This window comes from Heteronotia binoei, chromosome 4, assembly GCF_032191835.1.
Source record: "Heteronotia binoei isolate CCM8104 ecotype False Entrance Well chromosome 4, APGP_CSIRO_Hbin_v1, whole genome shotgun sequence".
Classification (NCBI taxonomy): domain Eukaryota; kingdom Metazoa; phylum Chordata; class Lepidosauria; order Squamata; family Gekkonidae; genus Heteronotia; species Heteronotia binoei.
The window spans coordinates 20190749-20215963 of NC_083226.1; the positions used below are offsets into that span (position 1 = coordinate 20190749).

The window sequence follows — 25215 nt, forward strand, 5'->3', positions numbered from 1 at the left end:
AGAGATCTCTTCCAGTTTGGTGTAGTGGTTAAGTGTGCGGACTCTTATCTGGGAGAACCGGGTTTGATTCCCCACTCCTCCACTTGCACCTGCTGGAATGGCCTTGGGTCAGCCATAGCTCTGGCAGAGGTTGTCCTTGAAAGGGCAGCTGCTGGGAGAGCCCTCTTCAGCCCCACCCACCTCCCAGGGTGTTTGTTGTGGGGGAGGAAGGTAAAGGAGATTGTGAGCCGCTCTGAGACTCTTCGGAGCGGAGGGCGGGATATAAATCCAATATCTTCTTCTTCTTCTTCCGGAGGCCGCAGTGGTAGGCAACTGTTGAGACGAAAACAGTTGATGATGCTGGCCCGTTCCTACCTTTGCAAGACTGAGACCACCATTTTTCATCTATGTTAATTAGAGCAATCTTTATAAAAAGGGTTTCCCATTCTACATTCAATAGGAGAGGGACAACATTACTACAGGAGTTTAGCTTCCCCGGTGGGATCTGGCTCACTCAGTACAGGACACAGCTGCCTCAAACATAGAGTTGCCAGATCCAACTCAAGAAATATCTGGGGACTTTGGAGCTGAGAGATCTGAAATCAGCCATGTTTCCAAAGACCTGATTGACAAACCTTCAGGCCCAGCTCTGCCTCTGTGAACTCTGCCCTAGTTTCAGTTGGATTTTCCTGGTGTCCCCATCTGTGGTTCTAACCAGACTGAAGTCCAAGGCTACTCAGCCGTCACTCACACAGCACAGTGCCATTTCTCAGCCTAGCACCCCAAATCCTGTCAATATATAGCTTTGAGTGTGCTATGTTTATAAATTTTCTGTTGCCTGCTCACTTCTATTTTGTTCTAAGTTTGCCTTGGTTTTCTTTCCTGGGGGATTAAAAAAACAGGAAGTCGCAAAGAGGCCACGAGTGGGAGTGGTGGATTGCTGTTTACAGAGTGGTCAAAACAACATCAGCCTGGAGTCGAGGGCATTTGGTTTGAATGCCCTTAACACACACAGAATTCAATAGCACATAGATTCGGGCAGGCAGCTGTTAAGAGTTGCCAGCCTCCAGGTGGGGCCTGGAGATCTCCCGCTTTTACAACTGATCTCCAGCTGGTAGTGATCAGGTCTCCTGAAGAAAATGGCTGCTTTGAAGGGTGGACTCTATGGCATTGGACCCTGCTGAGGCCCCTCCCCTCCCCAATCCCGCCCTCTCCCAGATCAACCCCCAAAGTCTCCAGGTATTTTCTAACACAGACATGGAAACCGTAGTAGCTGTGTTGGTTTGAAGTAGCAGAACAAAGTTTGAGTCCTCTTAAGACCAGGGTGTAAGCTTCTGTGTGTAAGCACACCTCACTTGCATACAAAAGCTTTTATCTTAAATAAAACCTCTTGGGCCTTAAAAGGTTGTCCCTGAACTCACTTAATTCATCAGCAGTTTATGCTATTGGGCACTAGGGGGCGCACTGAGACTAGTTATTGGTACCCTATTTTTCTCCACCAACCTGAAGACAAAAAAGGTTGCGGGATTTCCAGACATGGTTGCTGCAGTGCTAGCGGTAAAATACACCTTGTTCATATGATCAAGGGGGAGGGGAGGGGAGTTAATGGTGCTGTTCTACACAGAGGATCATGAGAGCTGTGCAGGGAGGCACCGAAAGAGCTGAGTTCAGTATTTTGATTTCAGCCAATATTTTAATGTGTGTGTGTGTGTGTGTGTTGTACTGACTTTTAAACTTGTACTGATTTGCATTGACTTTTTAAAGCCCTGGCCTAGATAGCCCAGGCTAGCCTGATCTCTCAGAAGTGTGCTTTTAGCTCACAAAAGCTAGCTTACATCCTGCATAAAACTTTGCTGGTCTTAAGGGACTCCAAATTCTTTCTGTTATTTTAGACCAACACAGCTGCCCCCCACCCCGGATCTATCTAAGCAGGGCCAGCCCTGGTCAGTACTTGGAGGGGAGACCACCAAGGAAGTCCAGAGTCATGATGTGGAGACGAGCGATGTCTCTTGCTTCAAAAATCCTACAGTGTCGCTACAGATCAGCTGTAACTTGACTGTACTTTCCGCCATCGCCAGATATTTGAAGTCTGTTTTTTAAACTTCTCTTTAAGGGAGGGAGGGGGGGAGGTGGAAAGAAAGCAAATTATTGGGGGGAGGGAGAGGCAGAAAGAAAGCCACTTTAAATGCATTCTCCAAGCCGCTGGCTGGTTTGGCTTGAAGAAGTGATTTAAAGTGACTTCAAATGCCTTCTCCAGGCTGGCCAGCGGGGGGTTTGGGAGCAACAGGATATGTGTGAAAGAGCCACAGTTTGGCCATCCATGGTGTAGAGGAATAACAAAAATGCTCTTCTGACTGGACAGCAGGCCTGTGACTTGGTGAGTGTTGCACTCAAGAGCTTATAGCACCATTGGCTAAATTCTAGAAGTTCTTTATTATGGATCCTACAGATTGTTGTGACCCGCTCACACCGATCGTTGTCCTGCGACAAAATCAGTATACCATAATACATTAAATCAAGAGTTTTCAACTAAATGTTGGGAAGAACTTCCTGACAGAGCGGTTCCTCAGTGGAACAGGCTTCCTCCTCAGGAGGTGGTGGGCTCTCTGTCTTTGGAGGTTTTGAAACAGAGGCTAGACGGCCAAAAGACTGGGGACTCCCGATACACCGTCTGCAATTTTTTTCTTCAAAAAAGTAGGGGTACTAGAAAGAGCCTTAAGCAAGAGAGACACAGATTCAAATGCTAGCTCAGCTATGGAGAGAACATTACACCTTTGAGCCAGGCACTCTCCAGGCCAATCCTGCCCCAAAGGATTTAAAAAAACCAAAAAAAAAAACCCAGGGGAAAGCTCAATAATAAGTCTTCCCAGGGCTTTTTTGTAGCAGGAACTCCTTTGCATATTAGGCCACACACCCCTGATGTAGCCAATCCAAGAGCTTGCAGGGCTGTTAGTACAGGGCCTACTGTAAGCTCTGGGATTGGCTACATCAAAGGGTTTGGCCACAGCCTAATATGCAAAGGAGTTCCTGCTACAAAAAAAGCTGAGTCTTCCTCTGGCCCAATCAAGGCAAAGGTTTCCCACAATGTAGAAGTCACCTTTGACATATTATGCAAGAAGCTTAGTAAGCAGGGGTGGGAGGATAATTGGCGACCAAGGTTAAAGGTCTTCAGGTTCAAGGTATTAGCACACCTTTTAAAAAGGGAGGCAACTTGGGACTTCATACCCATCGCATTGGCATTTCAGCCGACTACGATTGTAATAAGCTATTGAGTAACTTGCACTACCTGGATTTGATAACATCAAGCACTGAAATCTTCCTAGTTGTTATCCGTCTTTGCCTATCCAGCTGGCCCTAGGGCGATTTTTCTCGAGTTTTTCCACACACATCCTTTTCCTGTTTCAAAATTGATATCCCACTCCTTTCTTGGCTTAAAGGACTGTAATTTCTCCATCAGGGGAAAGAATCTTTGCGGTCTGGAGATAATTCTGAGTGCCAGTTTGGTGTAGCACAGTGTTGTGTGGTTCTCAAAGACCCCACCGCCCTGTTGGCCAGCTTGGAGAAGGCATTTGTGTCTTGAAATCACTTCTCCAAGCCAAGCCAGCTGCTGGCTTGGAGACTGCATTTAAAGTTGCTTTCTTGCCACCTCTCTCTCCATTTGCTTTCCTTCCCTGTCTTGCAGCTCTTATTAAGAACATAAAATAAGCCATGTTGGATCAGGCCAACGGTCCATCCAGTCCAACACTGTGTCAGTGGCCAAAAAAAATTATATATACACACACACAAATATATATACACACTGTAGCTAATAGCCACTGATGGACCTCTGCTCCATATTTTTATCTAACCCCCTCTTGAAGGTGACCATGCTTGTAGCTGCCACCACCTCCTGTGGCAGAGAATCTCACATGTTAATCACCCTTTGGGTGAAGAAGTACTTCCTTTTATCTGTTTTAACCTGACTGCTCAGCAATTTCATTGAATGCCCACAAGTTCTTGTATTGTGAGAAAGGGAGAAAAGTACTTCTTTCTGATTCTATGTGGTTATTATGTTAAGCAAGTTTGGCCAGCCCTGGTGTAGTGGGTAAAAATGGTGGACTCTAATCTTGAGTACCGGGTTTGATTCCCCACTCCACTTGAAGCCAACTGGTGTGATCTTGGGTCAGTCGCAGTTCTTTCAAGAGCTCTCTCAGCTCCACCTGCCTTGGAGGTATCTTTTGTGAGGAGGGGAATGGAAGGAGATTGTAAGCGGCTCCGAGACTGAGTGAACTCTCCTTCTAATTCTGGGAGAATGTCAGACCGCAGCTGGAAGTTGGCGCTCCTAGTTTTCTGTCACCCACCCTCAGCCGAGCCTACCTCACAGAGGCGTTCTTGTGAGGCAAAAATGTAAAATGGGAGGGCTGCGGCTCACAAAAGCTTCTGCTGTGATAAATTTGTCTTTTTCCCCCATAGAATAAGAGCCCCGTGGTGCAGAGTGTTAAAGCTGCAGTACTGCAGTCCTAAGCTCTGCTCACGACCTGAGTTTGATCCCTGGCGGAAGCTGGGTTTTCAGGTAGCCGGCCCGAGGTTGATTCAGCCTTTCATCCTTCCAAGGTCAGTAAAATGAGTCCCCAGCTTGCTGGGGGGAAAGTGTAGACGACTGGGGAAGGCAATGGCAAACCACCCCGTAAAAAGTCTGCCATGAAAATGTCATGAAAGCAACATTCACTCCAGAGTTGAAAATGACTGGTGCTTGCACAGGGGACCTTTCCTTTCTTTTCCCATTGAGTTCCAGCCGACTTACGGCACCCCGTAGTTTCCAATGCAAGAGAGGATCAGAACTGATTTGCCATTGCCTGCTTCAATGGAGCAGCCATGGTATGTCTCCCATTCAAATCCTGACCAGGGCCAACCCAGTTAAGTTTTCAAGATCAGACTACCATGAGCTGTACTGTTCAAATGTCTCTTCATAATACTCAACACTGGAGCCTGATTTTGACTTAATATCCTAACCCTTCTTACATCACCCTCAAGGCCCAACATCTAAATCCAACAAAGAGAAACAAAAGATAACCCTGATTGCATGACAACCCTCCCCCCCATCAGCAGATAAGACTTATTGTAGAACTGCAGATTTATACCCCACCCTTCTCTCTGAATCAGAGACTCAGAGCGGCTTACAATCTCCTATATCTTCTCCCCCACAAACGACACTCTGTGAGGTGGGTGGGGCTGAGAGGGCTCTCACAGCAGCTGCCCTTTCAAGGACAACTCCTGAGACAGCCAAGGTTAACGCAAGGCCATTCCAGCAGGTGCAAATGGAGGAGGGGGGAATCAAACCCGGTTCTTCCAGATAAGAGTCTGCACACTTAACCACTGCACCAAACTGGCTCTCATTCCAGTGCCCTGCCTTGGACAGCCCTTGCTAGCCCGATCTTGTTAGATCTCAGAAACTAAGCAAGGTCGGCTCTGATCGATTATTTGGATGGGAGACCACCAAGAAGGTTCACGCTTTATCCCCGGGATATTCAGGGGTGGTGTAACCACGATCGATTTTACCACCCAAGGTCAAGAGTCACTCTCACACAATCTACTTTCCCTTTGTTTATTCTCTTCATGGTTGGCTTTGTTGGGGTGGGGGTGGGAGAGACACACAGAACAGACAGACGATTTATGCCAGTGCGAGCCGGCAGTTGCCAGACAATCCCCCCCCCCCCCACCCGGTGCAGAACTTGAGGCTGCGCCCCTTTCCTCAGCGAGGGAGCCGGGCCTTGTAAAACACAACAGGCATTGACAGTTGGGGAAAACAGCCAGCCTAGGAAGAGGGAACTGGGAAGGCAGGAGGCCCCACCCACCAGCCCGGGGCAAGCGGACTAGCTTCTTGCCTTCAAAAAAAAAAAAGGCTCATAGCTGAGTAAAACAAGGCTTGGCAACAGTTGTATTTAGCAGCGGCGTCGGACAATTTACAGTAAGCGTTAGGTGGAAGAGGGACTGGAAGGGGAAGCCCTCGAACCCGAGCGCAGGGGGTGGGGGCAGCACACAGCTCTTTGTGTTTGTCTCGTTACAGTGCGGCTCTCCTTCTCACGACGGTTGTTCTCCCTCTCTCCTGCTGAAACTTAAGGCTCCGTAGATGGGGTTTTAGTGTTTCGCGTTGATGATGGTGACAAATTCAGGCTTGAGGGAGGCCCCGCCCACAAGGAAGCCGTCCACGTCTCCTTGGGACGCCAGTTCTTTGCAGGTGCCGCCGGTGACCGAACCTGCAGGAATAAACCCCACTTAAAAGACAAGTCTGCAAGGACGAAAACACGGCAGGAAAGAAGGACCTTCCAAAAGCAGTTCCCTGTGGCTAGACAGCGATGTTCTTTTGGAAGCTGTTTGGGGATTGGAGAGTACAGAACCAGAAAGGAGCAAGTCAGCTGCTTTCAAGGCAAGAGACGTTCAGAGGTTGGGGTGTGAATTTAGACTTGGGGAAATGGCAACCAATACTCCCTCTAAGCTGCGGAGTCTTGTGAGCAAAAGTTGCACTTTGTGAGCTACTGGCGTTAGAGTTGTGAGCTACTGCATAAATCTGTTTGTTCTGGGCAGGCCTTGAATTCAGCAGGAGCTCACAGGAGCACAGCTCCTGAACCTTTCCGATGGCCCCCCTCCTCCTCCCCACCTACCTTGTCCATCGAATAGCAGGTGCAGCTGCATAACAATCCCTAGATGAGCTCCACCACCTATTTTCTTACAAAACGACCCCTGTTTGGGGCCATTTTTTTCTGAGCTAAGACAAAAATGCGTGCGCTGGAAGCTAAAAAAACCCCCCTGTGAGCTAGCTCACACTGACTCAGCTGAGAGGGAACATCGTTGCTAACTAGATTTCCCCTTTCAATTCCCTTTGAAGACTAAATAAAAGATGAAGATGTGATCATGGACGGCCTGCTGCCCTCGCTTAACTTGGTTGTCAAGTTACGATCAGGAAACATGCTAAAAAGTGAGGATGAACACCACAATTAACACCGCGACGTGACTAAAGCTGGGGTCGCCACAACGCAAGAGCTGAACGCTGCGTTGCCAGAATTCTGTTTCCTGGCCCCGTATAGCCAAGAGGGCGGAGGTTACAAGCATCGAGGCACTGCTGTTGAAGACGCAGCTGCGCTGGGCAGGGCATATTTCTAGGATGAAAAACCACCGCCTTCCCAAGATTGCTCTGTATGGCAAACTTTCCACCGGCCATCAAAATAGAGGGGCACTAAAGAAGAGGTACAAGGACTCCTTGAAGAAATCCCTTGGTACCTGTTGCATCAACCATCACCAGTGGTCTGACCTAGCCTCAGATTGCAAAGCATGGAGGCATACCATCCACCAGGCTGTCTCTTCCTTTGAGAACACACGCATAGCTGGTCTTGAGGACAAAAGGAGATTGAGGAAGAATCGCACTGCTACAGCACCAACCCCAAATCAGACTTTTCCCTGCAGCCACTGTGGCCGGATCTGCCTGTCCCGCATTGGTCTTGTCAGCCACCAGCGAGCCTGCAGCAGATGTGGACTACTGCACCCTTCTTAAATCTTCGTTCGCGAAGTCAAGCCGAGAGAGAGAGAGAGGGAGAGATAGCCAGTGTAGCCTGCGAGTGAATGGAAGTAGCTCTTTCGGAGAACTTCCAAAGAAAGATCTTCTTCAGGGCCGCAGCTTGAGAGGCTAGCAAGTGATCCGGAGCTGCATCCGAGCGTTCAAAGCTCAATGGTCCTTCCAATGCCACAATATTCATTTTGACTACTGCTCGGTTGCGTCTTCAGAGTCTTGCCGGAGACATCTTACAATCAAAAATAGGTCACTGTTCTGACAGAACCGACTTGTTCCTCTATCAGCTCTACAGATGGAGGACTCCTAGGCTGTCTCTGTCCTCCAATATAAACCATCTTTCCTAAAAGGGGGGTACACTCTGGCAGGACTTTTTTTGTAGCAGGAACTCCTTTGCATATTAGGCCACGCACCCTCGATGTTGCCAATCCTCCTGGAGCTTACAATAGGCCCTGTAAGCTCTTGGAGGACTGGCTACATCAGGGGTGTGCGGCCTAATATGCAAAGGAGTTCCTGCTACAACCCCCCCCCCCCCCGAATCGAGGTCTGCTAACAGTTATTTGCAGGGCTTTTTTTGTAGCTGGAATGCCTTTGCATATTAAGCCATGCTCCCTAATGTAGCCAATCTTCCCGGAGCTTATAGTAGACCCTGAAAGCTCTTGGAGGATTGGCTACATCAGGGGCGTGTGGCCTAATATGCAAAGGAGCTCCTGCTACAAAAAAAGCCCTGCTTTCTCCCCATATCTTGCCTCTGATCAGCTGCACACAACTGACGCTCCTGGTTAACCACATGGAATGGATACTGTCAAAGTTCTCTTTCCCAGACAGAAAAGAAAAGAAAGTGGTCTATTGGTTGCTTAGTGTTGGATTACTATCTGGGAGTCCCTCACTCAGCCATGGATGCTCTCTGGCTGACTGGGGGTCAGTCGCTCTCTCTAGGCCTAGCCTGCCTCGCAGGGTGGTTGTCCTGAGGATAAAATGGAGGCGGTGCAAACAATGTTGTGAGTTACTTCAGGCCCTCAATGGGGAGGGAAAGCAGGGTTATAATAGTCTGAAGAAACGAATGGGTAAATCTGCACCATGCTTGGCTTTGGTCATTAGGAAGGCTCGGCTTACCTCCGTAGATGATCCGAGTGGACTGTGCCACGGCCTCGGACACGTTGCTCTTCAGCCAGCCCCTCAGCTTCTCGTGAACCTCTTGGGCCTGCAAGAGCAGAGGAATTGTGTCAGAGAAACCAACCACCAGCTGTCCAGCCCAGTTTAGGGTGGAAGAGGCAGCACTGTTATGAATGTGAGTCCCGTGGGGATTTCCCATCCTCCGGCTCCCTGCATCCTCCCATCCCACCTTTTACAACAGAAGCGAGATCCGAAAACACTCTTGCAATAACCACATCCCACCTGCTGGGGAGTTGCCGTTTTGCCGGTCCCGATAGCCCACACTGGCTCGTAAGCGAGAACCACTTTGCTCCAATCTTTCACGTTATCTGGGAGAGAAGAGAGCAGGTTATTTGAAATGCCAGCTAGTGAGGCAGATGAACAGAACTTGATGGTTGCTTGGGGCAGCATGCAGGAGTTTCTGTCCAACTCCGAAATCTTTTAACTCTGGCTTCAAAAAAAGGGGGGGGGGGGGGACATCACAGGACAAACAGTTCATCCCACCAAATCTTACTAGGACAGGTGAATGATTGCCAATCAGAAGAAGCCAATACCAGAAATAATAACACTCTGAAACCAAAGAAGAAACAGGAGGTAGGAGCTAGTCCAGGGGTGGCCAAACTTGTTTAATGTAAGAGCCGCATAGAATAAATGTCAGATGTTTTGAGAGCCGCAAGACACGAATGTCAGATGTTTGAGAGTCGCAAGGAAGGAAGGAATCCAAGTAGATGGAGGAGGGAGGGAGAGGTGAAAAGAAAGCAACTTTACCTTTAAATGCATTCTCCAAACCGCCGGCTGACTTAGCTTAGGGAAGTGATTTAAAGAGAGAAAAGGGAGGGACGGTGGCTCAGTGGTAGAGCATCTGCTTGGGAAGCAGAAGGTCCCAGGTTCAATCCCTGGCATCTCCAAAAAAGGGTCCAGGCAAATAGGTGTGAAAAACCTCAGCTTGAGACCCTGGAGAGCCGCTGCCAGTCTGAGCAGACAATACCAACTTGGATGGACCGAGGGTCTGATGCAGTGTAAGGCAGCTTCATATGTTCATATATGCTCGTGTTATTAGGGGAGGGACGATGGCTCAGTGGTAGAGCATCTGCTTGGTAAGCAGAAGGTCCCAGGTTCAATCCCCGGCATCTCCAACTAAAAAGAGTCCAGGCAGATAGGTGTGAAAAACCTCAGCTTGAGACCCTGGAGAGCCGCTGCCAGTCTGAGTAGACAATACTGACCTTGATGGACTGAGGGTCTGATTCAGTAGAAGGCAGCTTCATATGTTCATGCCTTCTCTAAGCTGGCCAACAGGGCCGTGGGGGCTTCGAGAGCCACATGCTATGTGTGAAAGAGCCACATGTGGCTCCCAATCTCTGCATTTTGGGGATTAGCTCTAATTCCAGGGGATCCCCAGGTCCCCACCTGGAGGCTGGCATTCCTGCCCAGGGCCCCTGAACTAGATGACGATGAATCGGCTCAAGCAGCTCACTTTCTTCCCCCACCCCAACGACGACACCAGCCCGAAGGCCAGGTCCTCTTACCGGCGATAGCCTTGGTCTGTTGGAACACCACCTTCTCCGTGATGCCACCTTCCCTCTCGTCCAGCTTCTCCCCAATGCAGGCGATCACGCCCAGCCCCTCGGACAAGGCATGAGCCACCTTCTGCCCGATGAGCTGCAACACAAGACTGCATGTTAGAGGCAAGGAAAAGCTCCCGGCTGGAGACAGGCGGTCCTTAACCTCTGATCTACTGCCACCCACCAAGCTTGCAACATCCTCAGCCAGCTGTCTGCCATGAATCTCAGAACAATGAAGGATATTAAAACAGTACTCTACCTAAGACAAGGTTACTTCTGAGAGATTTATATGACACTTTGGGTCTCATTTAATGAGACCGTTGCCTCGCGTGGTCTGCCAGTCTGTTTCTTAACCCCAGGCTGGATTCCTATCTGCCTGCTTTCTAAGAGCCTGTGGAAGGAATCTGGGAATTTATCTTCGGGGAGGGAAGAGACTTTTTCAATTCTCCTTCGCTGGCTGTCAGGAACCACTGGAAGCAGGGAAAGTGGCCGGCCTAGAATCCAGATGCGCCAAAAGCCCCACTGACTGGAAGCCAAAGTTCTAAATGCCCACCAAGATCTGTACATTTCCCCTGTCCTCCCAATAAAAGCTGCAATCACACACGCTAAATAATGCAATTTCAACCCACTTTTAGTGCACTTTCCAACTGGACTTTACTGTGTGAACTGGCAAAATCCAGTTGGAAAGTTAACTTGCAAGCGCATTTATTTAGTGCCAGGGTGCCAAACATGTAGCCCAGGGGCCGAATCAGGCTCCCAGACGGGTCCTATCAGCCCCATGAGCAAATCAAAAGTAGGTTTGCATCTTACAGATGCACACTTGAACAGCACCGGAACGGCATACTCAAGATTGCTACAGTACAGACACTGTCTCCAGTTTTTAATGCAGCAATTCAGAACAAGAGATGTCAGTTACCAGAGACAGTTAAATAAGGAAAATATTGCAAGAGTGTTAATGCTTAAAGCATGTTTTATCTTATGTTTTTTTAAAAATCTTTAATTGTGTGTGTGTCTGCTACCTGGCATAATGTTTTGACACACATGGCTCGGCCTGACAAGGTCTCAAGAGAGCCCGTTTGGTGTAGCGGTTAAGTGTGCGGATTCTTATCTGGGAGAACCAGGTTTGACTCCCCACTCCTCCACTTGCACCTGCTAGCATGGCCTTGGGTTAGCCATAGCTATCGCAGGAGTTGTCCTTGAAAGGGCAGCTGCTGTGAGAGCCCTCTCAGCCCCAACCACCTCACAGGGTGTCTGTTGTGGGGGGAGAAGATACAGGAGATTGCAAGCCACTCTGAGTCTCTGATTCAGAGAGGACAGGGTATAAATCTGCAATTCTTCTTCTTAATTTATGTCAGATCCAGCCGTCATAACAAATGAGTCAAGACACCCCCGATTTAGTGTGTGCGATCACAGCCTTAGAATCAACTGCTGTAGACAAATCTCAGTTTTTAAAGCACTGGCTGAGGAAGAAACAGGAGGGGAAACCCAGCGGTCACCCACCTCATCGGATTCCCCGAAGACATGTCTCCTCTCTGAGTGTCCCAAGATCACCCAGGTGACGCCAACATCCTTGATCATGGCTGGGCTGGAAAAGAAAGGAAGCCATCGCAATCTTTTCCGCCACAAGGCCTCCACTGCCTCCAGCCCCTTCGGGACAGGCTCCGGTCCCCGAGCCCCTGAAAGACTTACCTGATCTCTCCCGTGAAAGCCCCCTTTGGCAGCTTGTAACAGTTCTGGGCAGCCAAGCCAATCTTGGCATCAAGCTTCTGGCGGGCGAAGTCAAGGTAGATGGAAGGGGCACCACAAACCACCTCTGTAGACAGAAAGAATAGATCAGCAGGGGATGAGGCAAGGCACCCCAGATGTCCTCACACCTGGGATAACCCCCAGCGGGAAAGGCTGTTTTGCCTTCTGTTGGCATTTGCAATGGAAGCTCCTTGGGGCAGGTGCCATTTCTGCCCACAAAACTCTGCAAAGCAATTCCACACATTGACAGCGGCGCAAAACGTTAATACGCAAACCACTCTCTCGGCCTAACCTACCTTACGAGATCGTTTGAGAGAGCAGCTGTGCTGATCTGCAGGAGAACAGTTACTTTTCGAGTCCCAGTAGCTGCTTAATAGCCAAACAAGATTTTGGGGGTTATGAACTTTTGAGCATTTAGGCCAGGGGTGGCCAAGTTTGCTTAATATAAGAGCCACATAGAATAAATGTCAGATGTTGCAGAGCTGGGAGGGAGGGAGGAAGGAAGGAAGGAAACAGATGGGGAGTTGGAAAGAAAGCAACTTTAACTTGAAATGCATTCTCCAGCTGGCTTGGAGAAGTGATTTCAAGAGACAAACGGGGGCTTTGAGAGCCACACAGTATGTTTGAAAGAGCCACATGTGGCTCCTGAGCCACAGTTTGGCCAATCCTCATACATACCTGAAGAAGGGAGGCTTTACCTGTGAAAAGGTCATACCCCAAAAATCTTACTAATCTCTCAGGAGGAACTGGACTCCAGTCTAGTTGTTCTACTTTACAAGGCTGCTCTGAGGATAACAGACGGCAAAGGAAACATCTGCAACCCACTGGGAGAGAACTCGGGAATCACAAATATGGTAGATCCAAGTTGAGCAGCCATGTTTCTCCGTCTGTAGCAGTGGAAAAGGGCAGGAGTCCAGTAGCGCCTTAAAGACGAACAAAATTTGGGGGGCAGGGTAGGAACTTCCCTGAGTCACTGAGGAAGCGAGTGGTGACTCGCAAAAACTAATAACCTGCCATACATTTTGTTAATTTAAGGTGCTTTAAGGTGCTAATGGACTCTTGCTCTTTTTTAGAAAAGAGATAGCGCCGGTAAGAAGCTTACATGATGTTTGCCCCTGCGTCCAGCAATTTTGGGGCAAAGTTTTTCTCATCTTGGAGGTGAGCATCACCACCTGTGAGGGTCTGCAGCTTCAAAGGCTGTCCCAGCGACCGTCTCTGGTTGAGAAATGCAAGGTTACGGGGAAACGTCAGGGTTGACGACAAGTCAAGCCAAGAACTACAATTGTTCAGGCTGGGTTCCAAGCAGTCTTCTAAACAGGTTTGCCAATGGTAGGGCCTGAGATTTCGACAAAAGCTTTGGGCCCAGTTTGGTGTAGTGGTTAAGTGTGTGGACTCTTATCTGGGAGAACCGGGTTTGATTCCTCACTCCTCCACTTGCACCTGCTGGAATGGCCTTGGGTCAGCCATAGCTCTGGCAGAGGTTGTCCTTGAAAGGGCAGCTGCTGTGAGAGCCCTCTCCAGCCCCACCCACCTCACAAGGTGTCTGTTGTGGGGGAGGAAGAGAAAGGAGATTGTGAGCCGCTCTGAGACTCTTCGGAGTGGAGGGCAGGATATAAATCCAATATCTTCATCTACCTCACAGGGTGTCTGTTGTGGGGGAGGAAGGTAAAGGAGATTGTGAGCCGCTCTGAGACTCTTTGGAGTGGAGGGCGGGATATAAATCCAATATCATCTTCTTCTTCTTCCCAAATACCAACCAGGGCAAAAAAAGAGGATCAGCAGGCAGTGAGATGGCCTATGAGTGAGATGGCCTATGCATGTCCACACAACGGATGCTATAGGCTGCATTGTGATAATGACGTTTCTGAAGGCTGGCCGTAGAGTTAAAACATTTTGACAGATTTATCATGGGCTTCACCCACACACTGTAGGATACTGGGCTAGCATTACACAACAGAACTGGATTTCCCCAGTGCGGTTAAGACAATCCAGTTAAAACTGTTACACCACAACAATAACGCAACATCCAAAAATGCATGGATGCAGTCCTGGATTTATTTACTTCATTTATCTCTCTCTCCCTCACAATAGGTTCTCAAAGCAGCTTACATGGAGCTCTCCTCCATTTTATCCTCACAACAACCCTATGGAGTAGCTGAAGCTGAGCACGCGTGCCTGACTAAGGGCACCCAGCAAGAGTGAAGATTCGAACCCAGACCCCAGTCTGACACTCTGACTGCTATGCCACTCCAACAGATGGTTCCCCTGGGGGCAGCTGAGAGGAGCTGCTTCTTCAGTGATGGGTAGCAGGTAAATTTCCTAGCAACCAGGGGTGGAATTCTAACAGGAGCTCCTTTGCATATTAGGTCACACACACCCCCCCCCCGATGTAGCCAACCTTCCAAGAGCTTACAAGGCTCTTTTGGAGGACTGGCTACATCCAGGGGGTGTGTGGCCTAATATGCAAAGGAGCTCCTGCTAGAATTCCACCCCTGATAGCAACCAGGTTTCTATACCGCTGAGAGCCGCTACCAGCAAACAGCTGCATGGCACCAACTGCTGGATCTAATCCTTCCGTGATCTCAGTCCACCAGAAACTAGGACTTCCGTGTTTTTTTAAACTAATTATGATGATGATGAAAGAGGAAGAGTCCTCACTCAAGTGCAGAAGGCATGCTTTCTATCACAGGCCCTCCAACCATGCTTTCTATCACAGGCCCTTTGGATAGATGATGCTACCAGACATCCCAATGGATCAATGGCTTCTTCAAGTATAAATCAGCTTCATGTCAGACATTTTAAGCAGCTGTTTTAAAAGACCTGGGGATATGTTTCTGGGCTCTTGCGAAGGTCTGCTCAAAAGCAGGCTAGTAGCTTGTTTAGATGTTAGAAATTAATATGTTCTCAGATTGTATTTATTTCCCCCCCCCCCCAAGTATCTCTTCACCTTTTTACAGATATGTGCGGATGTTCACTGTTAAGAATTACCATAGCATTACATTAATGTTGTATTGTTAATATTATGTTAAAAATAAAAAAGCAGGCCTCAGCGGAACAGGCTTTCTCTGGAGGTAGTGGGCTCTCCTTCCTTGGAGAGCCACACAGTATGTATGCCTGTCGTGGGCGTCGCTTGGCATGGGACACCGGTGGGAGTGCCGGTCCTGTGAATTAGGCAGATCATGAGCAGGAAGGCAGGAAGGGGGTGTGTGCAGGAGGTATTTGTGAAGTTCCTGCACTGTGCAGGGGGTTGGACGAGGTGGCCTTGGAGGTCCCTTCCAACTCTATGCTTCTATGGAGCCAAGGCAACACCATTCTCGAATAAACAATTTTATTAGTAACATATGGTAGTAGAACTATAACTACAACTTATAAAAAGCTTAATATATATTAAGAAAAAAACCATCATTCTACCCCACATCTTACTTTCTCCCACCCCTCCCCCAATTACTTGACCCCCGCCAGTGTTATTTTCTTTAAAAAAACAGATATTAAAGGTACCCTTAACTATCAAGAAAAAAAACGAAACAAAAAAGAAACATAGGGAAGAAGAACCCCCTTCAAGAGTTATATTGTTATCTTAAAAATCTTAATCCTCAAAAATTGTCCAATGTCCTTTTATTTTCCACTCTTTCTCTATATATCTTCTGAATTTCTTCCACTCTTGGTTAAAAAGTTCTAAATCACAGTCTCTTAATTTTCTTGTTAATTTGTCCATTTCACTCCATGACATAACTTTCATAATCCAGTCCCATTTTTCTGGTATTTTTTCTTGCTTCCACAACTGCGCATACAATGTCCTAGCAGCTGAGAGCAAGTACCATATTAATGTTCTATCTTCTTTTGGAAATTTTTCCATTTGTAATCCCAGCAGAAAAGTCTCTGCCTCTTTATTGAATTCATATCCCAGGATCTTAGATATCTCTTGTTGAATCATTTGCCAAAACATTTTAGCTCTTTCACAAGTCCACCACATATGGTAGAAAGAACCTTCATGCTTTTTACATTTCCAGCACCTATCTGGCATCTTATTGTTCATCTTTGCTAATTTTTTTGGAGTCATATACCATCTATACATCATCTTAAAACAGTTCTCTTTAATACTATGACATGTTGCGAGTTTCATGGAGGGCAACACCATTCTCAACTGCAGGATAAATTCTTATGTTTTAGGAAAGATCTTTGTTGGCCATGGTCTTCAGGGCTGAGCCCAAAATCCCTCAGGTTGTAACCTGTGGATCTGGTTCCTCAAGTTTTCCTTTGGTGTAAGGACTAAGGACCCTTTCACAGAGATTCTTGAATGAGAGGAAGGCCCCTCCCGCTAGAGGAAAGCGCCTGTGCTAGCAGAACTCTGCCAGATCCAACTTCACATTTGAAGTTACTCATAACATTCTAGGGCAGGGGTGGCTCAGGAACCACATGTGGCTCTTTCATACACATTGTGTGGCTCTTGGAGCCCCCACCACCCCCATTGGCTGGCTCATTTCTCCAAGCCAAGCCAGTTGGTGGTTTAGAGAATGTATTTTTAAGTTAAAGTTCCTTTCTTTCCACCTCTCCCTCCCTCAGTCCCTTGTATTAATTTCCCCCTGTCTTTTGGCTCTCAAATATCCGATGTTAGTCTGTGTGGCTCTTATGGTAAGCAAGCTTGGCCACCCCTGTTCTAGGGTTAAAATTCTTGTTTTGCTGGCATGCAAAATAACAGAAGGGAGAAGAGCAGGCTAGTGGAGTGGATTGTCTGCTGGTCAGGGACCTCAGCAGCTCGGAACAGTGATTCCTTGAGCCCCATGGTCACCCATCTTCCCCCCTTCTCAAGCAAGGCAGTCCCATATGGCTAGGGGAGCGAAAACGGAGCAGCTTTTTTCATGCACCCCACTCCCTTGTCCTTTCCTCTGAGGCCTGTCTCCTGACCTTTAGCAGGCTGGGTCCGGAGGATACAATTTCCAGCTCCAAGTACAGTAGCTGCTATTTTTAGACTCCACCACCTATATTTAGGATCCCGCCTCCTCCGGGCCCTTTGACATTTCTTCAGGATACCACCAGCAGAAACCGCAGCTCGCTTCGGTCCACTTTGCCCTTTCCATCTTGAAGGGAAGAGGAGGAGGGAAGCTGCCAGTCAAATCAATCAGCTCAGATACAGTTTCCTCCTGTCACCCAAGTCCGCGTGGGGGCCGGCGCTCCCGCCGGCGGGCCACGCCAAGCAACACCCACGACAGGCAGACAAGCTTGTCTGTGCTGTCCACTGAGCTGGGTATCTTGCCACACCATCCTCATGCCATGCCAAGCTAAGCAGGAATTCCCAGACTTGCACAAGGGGGCCTTGTTCCCATGAATGAGCTACAGGTAGGGGACAGAAGGAGAGGAAATTAGGCCCCAACTGCATCCCCTTTCTTTGTCTCTCTCGGGCCAGGCTTCTTTGAGATCTTTGTTAGAACTGGGTCCGACCGCCTCACTTGGCCGCTTAATGTGGGGGGGGGGGCAGCAAAAGCGCCTGCAGAGGTTTACAAGTAGGGCCCCAACATGCAGAGGCCTGCTGGCACCTCTGTCCCATGCTAAGCCGCAGGACCTAGTGGGACAGGTACAGAAGGTGCGCCCTCCAAGGATAACTGCAGGCCCATTCCTTGGATATTCTCCTTTTGCTTTGCTTTTTTAAGCGCCCCCCGGCCCTTTAAATTATAACGATGAAAGGCCCACAAACAAATATATACATACACACACAAGAGAGAGAGAGATGCAAGGCCTCCGGAAGGCCCAGTAGCTCCATCGGAAGCAAAGCTGTCCCCTGCGCGGCAAGGCCTGCAGGGCCTCAGGCGCACGGCCCTCGTTGAAATAAAATTAAACATTTAGAGTTCGTTTGCTAGAAGCTCTTGCGTGCTGGAGGGGGCGGGGGGGGGGGAAGTTGAGCAACTTCCCCGCAGCCACCTCGATCTCGCTTCCATTCGCGGTTTTGCAACTGCAACAGGAGGCAAAGCGAGCAAGCGAGCAGCCGGCAGAGCCCTGGAGGACGTGCAGGCGGGCACGCAGCAAGAGGAGGAGGAGGAGGGCCCAATCGCGGAGGAGGCGGGCCGGGGAAGCCACAGGCAGGCTGTTCCCTTGGCAGAGGTGCCCGCTTTGCTGGGCTGCAGGCACGTGGGAAAGGCGGGCAGGCGAGCTCGGCTGGCTCTTTATTCCCCCGGGCCTCCCAGGCTACTCCCGTCCGGGGAGGTTGCAGGGAAGTCATAGCTGAGAAGGAAACGGACGGGATCCAAAGGAGGCGACCGTAACCACCAGCTCGCCCCACCCGGACAAGAGCTGCAGTCCGATTCCCCAACTGTTCGGAAGTCAACCCGATCAGATCCCTCCCCCCCAACGAAGTACGCACGAGATGGCACCAGGGGTGCCCCCGGCTGCGCCCTCCTCTCCAAACCCGGGGCCGGTTCGGCTGCTCACCGGTGTCCGCGGGGACCTTGGCGCCGTTGAGGGTCTGGATGAGCTCCCCGAGGCTCTTCTTGTCGCCGTTCATTTTCCAGTTGCCGCCCACGAAGAATTTCCTGGAAGGCATGATGGTCGCCAAGAGGGTGCCCGGCCCGGCCGCTTCGATGGAAACAGATAGGACGCGCGGAAGGTCAGGGAAGCGCAGCGCCGGCGCCAGGGCTGGCCCGGCGATTTTATAAGGGGCTCGGGTGGACACGCCCACCGCCCAGGTGTCGTCACACAAGCCACGCCCCCTCCTTTCATGACTCGAAGTTTCGGCCAATTATTTCGCCTCCGGTGCGCGGATTCTTTGCAGGGAGCGCGAGGGACGGGGAGCGAAGACACATTTGCAACATTTAACCCTTAACAGGCTTGCTTTTTAGCGGGAGCGCTCTCCATCAGATACTTCGAGCCCTTCTAGGCAAAGATGGGGAGCTTGCCAACTCTGGATTGTGGAACTTCCTGGAGATTCGGGGATGTAGCCTGGCAGGGGAGGGTGCATTTCTAGGAGGGGAGCTGATCTCTGTAGTCTGGAGACTAGCTGCAATTTTGGGAGATCTTCAGGTCGCACCTGGAGGTTGGCAACCTTAGGGAGAGATGCCCCTGCTAAATGGATGCAGGCTTTGATTCAGGCAAACTTCTACTGGGATCAACTTTGTCAGTTTTTCAAGTGTTCCTGGGCTCCTGTTTACGGTGAAGGGGGCCATTGCTAAACTTGCTTAACGTTAAGAGTCACATAGAATAAACATCAGATGTTTGAGAGCTGCAAGACATAAATGTCAGATGTTTGAGAACCTGAGGAAAAAAAGCAAATGGATGGGGGGAGGGAAGTAGGGGTGGAAAGAAAGCAACTTTAAATGCATTCTCCATGCCACCAGCTGGCTTGGTTTAGAGAAGGGACTTAAAGAGACAAATGTCTTCTCCAAGCTGGCCAACAGGGTGATGGGGGCTTCAAAAGCCACACAGTATGTGTGAAAGAGTCACATGCAATTCCTGAGCCACAGTTTGGCCACCCCCCCCCGGTTAGAGTATCCAAACAAAGATCCGGGTTCGAATCCCCACTTTACCATTGAAAGCTTGCTGGGTGCCCTTGGCCTAGTCACATACCACTGAGCCTAGTCTGCTGCACAGGGTGGTTGTGAGGATAGAGGAGAGGAAGGGGATTTAAGTCGCTTTGAAGCCCCTATTGAGCAAAAAGTCCCCATTGAAATGATTCTACTGGAACACACTAGCATGATTCCCGGCCCCTTGCACAATTGTCATGGGAGTCTTTTATACCAGGGGTGGCCAACGGTAGCTCTTCAGATTTTTTTGCCTACAATCCCATCAGCCCCAGCCATTGGCCATGCTGGCTGGGCCTGATGGGAGTTGTAGGCAAAAAACATCTGGAGAGCTACCGTTGGCCACCCGTTTTATACAAGACTGGCTTTTAGAAGGAGGTTGCCAATCTCCCCAACTACTGCAGAAGACATACAAATCCGACTCCTGTTTATGTCTGTGAACTTTGAAACAGGCTGACATTTAGGAAGGGTTTCGATTGCATGTCTTAAGCTCTTGAGGGCTGGCCAACAAGAAGCCCTTTTCCTGCATCAGGCTGCGTTACCCTCTTAAAAACGGCCACCTTTTTACAGCGAGACACATTGCACAGCAGTAGCAGCATGAAAACAACAAGCTGGGAAAGGCACGGCAAGGCCCTGATCTGACAGCTGGGGTTGAGGCTGGGTCATCGGGTAGCTCACTGTCAAGGAGCAGCAGAACCAGAACAATTTACATTTAACAGTGGCAATGTTAAAACTGCACCTGTGCTTTTTGGTGCAAGTTGGGTCTTTTCTTGGCCCCGTGTTTGAATGGGCTAAGAAGCAGACATTCTTTGCTTTAGTGCACACCAGGGCTTTTCTTTGTAGCAGAAACTCCTTTGCATATTAGGCCACACCCCGTGATGTAGCCAATCCTCCTGGAGTTTACTAAGAGCCCTGTAAGCTCTTGGAGGATTGGCTACATCAGGAGGGTGTGACCTAATTTGCAAAGGAGCTCCTGCTACACAAAAAAGCCCGGTGCACACATTTGGGTAGACAAGAATCTCGCGTGCCACTCCCCTGCACATCTGTCCCCCCTGCAGTCCCTCGAATATCCTTTTCCCAGGAGGCATTGCATTTTGAACAGGATTTCTCTGCTTGCTCGAACAGCGGCGAAGACGCTTTGTTGCAAGCAGGAATTTTAAGGAGACTCTGCCGAGAAACTGCACTATTAGGGCTCCTTTCTTCAAACTCAGAAGACTCTAAGCGTTGTATTCAAAAGCCATCATCACTGTTGCTGCCTTTCTGAACGGGATGGAAAATGTGATCCTTTCTACAGCTGCTGGGCTGAGAATCCTTGCCAATAATGTCTATAATGCACCCCCCCACACAAGCAGAATTGCTAGGCTCACCTAGGGTGAAACCTAACCTACCTTGCAAGATCGTTGTGAGGGCTCAATTTGTAGCAGGAGTTCCTTTGAATATTAGGCCACACACCCCTGCTGTAGCCAATCTTCCAAGAGCTTACAGGGCTCTTCTTATAGGGCCTACTGTAAGCTCTTGGAGGATTGGCTACATCGGGGGTGTGTGGCCTAATATGCAAAGGAGCTCCTGCTACAAAGTGAGCCGGATACAATAGAAGAAAGAACAACGTAAACGGCCTTGAGTCCTCAGTGGCAAGAAAGGCAGATATAAATGAAATAAACATGCGGAGAGAAGGAAATCCGCTGTAGCACAGAGCAGGGGCCATTGGGAGAGGGAGCTGTGGATTTCCTGCCTTGTGCAGGGGGTTGGACTAGAAGACACTTGATGTCCGTTCCAGCTCTGCTTCCATGGGGGGTCTGGCCAACTTGCCTCAGGCACCAGATACTAGGATGACAAATGGCACACAAAGACTCAAAGGATGGAAGAGTACGAAATAAGGCAGGCAAGCCCCTCCCTATCCTGTTGAGAGAAATCAGTCTTAAAGTGAAACCAGAATGTGTCAATATCTTCTCCTTAGGATGTGGAACATATGAAGCTGCCTTATACTGAATCAGACCCTGGGTCCATCAAAGTCAGTCTTGTCTACTCAGACTGGCAGCGGCTCTCCAGGGTCTCAAGCTGAGGTCTTTCACGCCTCTTTGCCTGGACCCTTTTGAGTTGGAGATGCCGGGGATTGAACCTGGGACCTCACCAAGCAGATGCTCTACCACTGAGCCACCACTCTTCTTCTCCCCCTTCTGCGACAGTCTACCTGGGGTGGCAAGTCTGCGAAGCTCGGCTTCGTGACCCAAGTGTGTCTTTTTAATATTAATGGTGCAGAAAAACAAATTCCCTCCATTCTGTTGTGCTGCCTACACTTATTTCAAGGTCACCGTGTGGCCATTTCTGCCTGCTGATGTTGGACTACTCTTCTCTGTCAGTTTATTTACTTCATATATGCCAGGGGTGACCAAACTGTGACTCAGGAGCCACGTGTGGCTCTTTCACACATTTTGTGTGGCTCCCAAAGCCCCCACCCCTCAATCGGCTGGCTTGAAGGCACTTAATATTAAAGTTTTCTTTCCACTGCCTGCCCTCCCTCTCCCCATCTTCCTTCCTTGTCTTGTGGCTCTCAAACATTTGACATTTATTCTGTGTGGCTCTTACGTTAAGCAAATTTGGCCACCCGATATATGCCATCTTACCACCCCCACATCCCAGGGAGAACCCAAGCCACTCCCATCTTTCTCATCTCCTCCGTTTTATCCATTCAACAGCCCTATAAAACAGATTAGGCCGAGAGGATGAGACTGGCCCAAGGTTATCCAGTAGCGTTCAGGGCTGAGGTTTTTGAGACTGACACTAACCGTGACTGCATGCTGGGTCCCCAATCAGACCGCAAAGCAATTTCTTCAGAGAGCCCTGCTGAACATCCTCTGGAAGTTTCAATATCCCATGTGGCACAATGATTCCTGGTAACCTTACCCACTTCCCTAGCAGAAGTCTGTGCACACACACATCCCAATGCCTGTTTTTAAGGAGTTCATTAGTTCAGCCCAAAGTACGGAATGATCAAACCAGGCATTGGCGCTTCCTCTCCGCTGATCTAACAGGGAGAGACCTATTTACCCTTCTCCAGTTGACAATAGGGGAGCCAGTTCGGTGGAATGGTTAAGTGTGCGCTCCTATCTGGGAGAACTGGGCTTTATTCCCCTCCTCCACTTGCAGCTGCTGGAATGGTCTTGGGTCAGCCATAGCTCTCGTAGTTGCCCTTGAAAGGGCAGCTTCTAGGAAAGCTCTCAGCTCCACCCACCTCACAGGACGTCTGTTGTGGGGGAGGAAGGTAAAAGAGATTGTGAGCCGCTCTGAGACTCTGATTCAGAGAAGGGCGGGGTATAAATCTGCAGTCTTCTTCATCATCAGTACTTCTACATCTCCATTAAGACTGGGCCTGTAGCCCTTACCTGAAGAGCCCAGACAAGTCCAATCTCATCAGATCTCAGAAACTAAGCAGGGTCAACTCTGGCAAGTATTCGGATGGGAGACCTCCTTGGAATACTGGAGCAAGGTGGCTTTATTCAGCCACCTCTCTGAATAGCCTCCAGTAGGCAGCAACCATCACAGATTACCATGACTTCCAGGGGGGGAGAGAGACTGAGCAGGTAAAGGCCTGATTTGAACAGAATGGGGCAGGGAAAGAGATGGAACACATGGACAAGGAGCAACAGGAGAAATATCCACAGTTGTAACTTGCCCCAAATCATAAAGTCTCTTGGTCGGTCACTAAGATGTTACCTCTGTAACTTTAGAGCCTGCCTTGCTGAACAAGGAACTAGAAAAGGCCCCAAGGGGGCGGTGCGAGTGGATCCGGACTAGATTTGCCAGTAGTGGAAGACTGCTGCCTCCACACACTGATCCTGACAAAACAGGGCTCATGGAAGGTATGGGGCACCAAGGAGTGACTGGGAAGGGGAGGTCTGTAGCAGGAACGGGGAAAATCGGTGGAAACGGCCAGTCTAACCTGGCTCCAACCGCAGGTGATCCAGGGCATCTGCAGGTGGTCAAGATTGCAGTGAGCTGCTTCTACCATTGGGAAAATGCTCCTCCTCCATTTACAGCCCTTTTCTTACATCCACTCCCCAAGGACTCAGGTTTCCCCAGGTGGGCCAAAACTGCCACAGTGGTCTTCCAGCCACAGGTGAGTCACCATCCCATACACAGCTCTTTCCCACCCTTTCTGGAAAGGCTTGTCATTAGTCCACGTAAGCAGCAAGGGCGCCTCCAGCCTGTCTCAAATCCAAATGGAAACAGCAAGCGGGAACACAGTATAGAACAGAAAGAAAAATTTAAAAAACCATGTATATAAGAAATATATTCCAAAACTTATAATCTGCGTCAAATTCTTTTAACCATCAGAGATGCCACATAACACAGTGGAAACAATTTCTTTCATAAGGGGAAAGTCCCACCGTTTGTGCCTAATGGAAATGCAGTAAGAATTTTTGCTTGACATCGAATTGTGAAAAGTACAAAACAGCGTGGCTCTAGAAAAAGCATTTTGATATGAAATGCGGTCCGGAGTCGACTGACACATAAGGGGTCCCTCTACTCCAGAAGTACTTTTCCTTTGGAGCCGAATTACTACTGGAAAATGTGCAAAGACGTTGCCTTGTAAGTATTTTTGAACTTGGACTTCACTTATGGAGTAGGACTGGTTTTATTTCTGCAGTGGGACCTTCCCTTATGAAAGAAATTGTTTCTACTGCGTTACATGGTATCTGATTGTTAAAGAAATTGACACAGAGATTATAAATTTTGGAATATATTTATTTCTTATATAATTTTTTGTTGTTTATGTCTCAAATCCAGGCGGAGAAAATGTCATTTTAGCACAGGCCAACTCTGACACCCTGGCTCCTCCTCTTCCTGTTGGGTAAGTCACGTGACTTCCTGCCACAGGCTTGCTGCTCGGTGCCTGGGCGGGGGGTGAAGGTCGCCTCTTTCCCGTGCTCTGGAAAGACCATACAGACCTCTTAGTTGAGAAGACGTACAAAATGGGGTGGGGAGATGAGATGGTAGAACTGGGGGGGCATATATTTTTTTATTTGATCCTTTGTATTTTGGCATTTTAAGCAACACAAGAAGAACAGGGGCAACTTTATGGCCCGGGTTTATTCCCTGCGTTAATTTCCGGTGGGGGGGGGGAGAGGGCAAAGAGGAGAGAGAAGCCCAACCTATTATGGTACATAAAGCCACACGAACACGAGTGCTCCCTCCCTCCCCCAACTGATCACCCCCAAAGTGTCAAGAGTTACATCAAGAAGCAACACAGTGGTGTGTGAATCTCCCCCTGCCCCCCGGGGTGACTGGTTCACTGAGACACACTTTCTTTCTTTCACATGGAGAGAGTCACATCCACCCCCACCCCCACCCCGCCCATCAGTGTCCATAGGGGCTCCAGACGCTGGGCTCTCCGCAGGGAGGAAACCTGCCTCTGGGGCTGCAGACACACGCAAGGGTCTTGGCATTCGTCACCGCTGTTCCCTCCCTGCTTTTGCCAGCAGCCGGCTCCCGCTCCGCGCCTGGCAGGGGGAACGGTCCTAGCTGGGAATCCGCTGGTAGAAATAGATGTAGCCGAGGTCCTTGGGGGGCTTCTCTGAGGCGCAGACTTTCTGGTCGTTGTAAATCACCCATCTTGGGAGAAACAAAATTAAAAAGTGATGTCTCAAGGATTAATAAGGAGCCCTGTGTGGTGCAGAGTGGTAAGCTGCAGTACTGCAGTCCGAGCTCTGCTCGCGCCCTG

The 25215-nt window shown here is 49.3% G+C and overlaps 3 protein-coding genes across 4 annotated transcripts in view; 1 reads left to right on the forward strand and 2 right to left on the reverse strand.

Annotated features, from left to right (window-relative positions):
• The window catches only part of MLF2 (myeloid leukemia factor 2), a 449608-nt gene that overhangs the window by 40952 nt on the left and 383441 nt on the right, over positions 1-25215 (forward strand). The gene's annotated exons all lie outside the window — the stretch shown is intronic.
• On the reverse strand, positions 5870-18656 carry TPI1 (triosephosphate isomerase 1). Its single transcript, XM_060236869.1, has 7 exons — positions 18409-18656; positions 11929-12052; positions 11740-11824; positions 10204-10336; positions 8921-9006; positions 8639-8726; positions 5870-6215 (listed from the first exon to the last, which is right to left on the reverse strand). The coding sequence occupies exons 1-7, from the start codon at positions 18518-18520 to the stop codon at positions 6097-6099; spliced, it is 747 nt and encodes a 248-aa protein (XP_060092852.1). The 5' UTR covers positions 18521-18656; the 3' UTR covers positions 5870-6096.
• USP5 (ubiquitin specific peptidase 5) overlaps positions 24486-25215 on the reverse strand; it is a 35231-nt gene continuing 34501 nt past the window's right edge. For both annotated transcript variants that reach the window (XM_060236871.1, XM_060236870.1), the window contains exon 20: positions 24486-25106. In XM_060236871.1, coding sequence (XP_060092854.1) covers positions 25013-25106 — 94 coding nt within the window. In that variant the 3' untranslated portion in view covers positions 24486-25012. The remainder of the gene's footprint in view (positions 25107-25215) is intronic.

Bases quoted from the DNA above. Each gene is read 5' to 3' on its own strand.
- TPI1 (XM_060236869.1), bottom strand. From the start codon at position 18,520: ATGCCTTCCAGGAAATTCTTCGTGGGCGGCAACTGGAAAATGAACGGC. The intron at 12,053-18,408 runs GTGAGCAGCCGA...TTCTGTCTACAG, and splicing joins CAAGGTCCCCGCGGACACCG to AGGTGGTTTGTGGTGCCCCT. The intron at 10,337-11,739 runs GTGGGTGACCGC...CTTGTGTTGCAG, and splicing joins TCTTCGGGGAATCCGATGAG to CTCATCGGGCAGAAGGTGGC.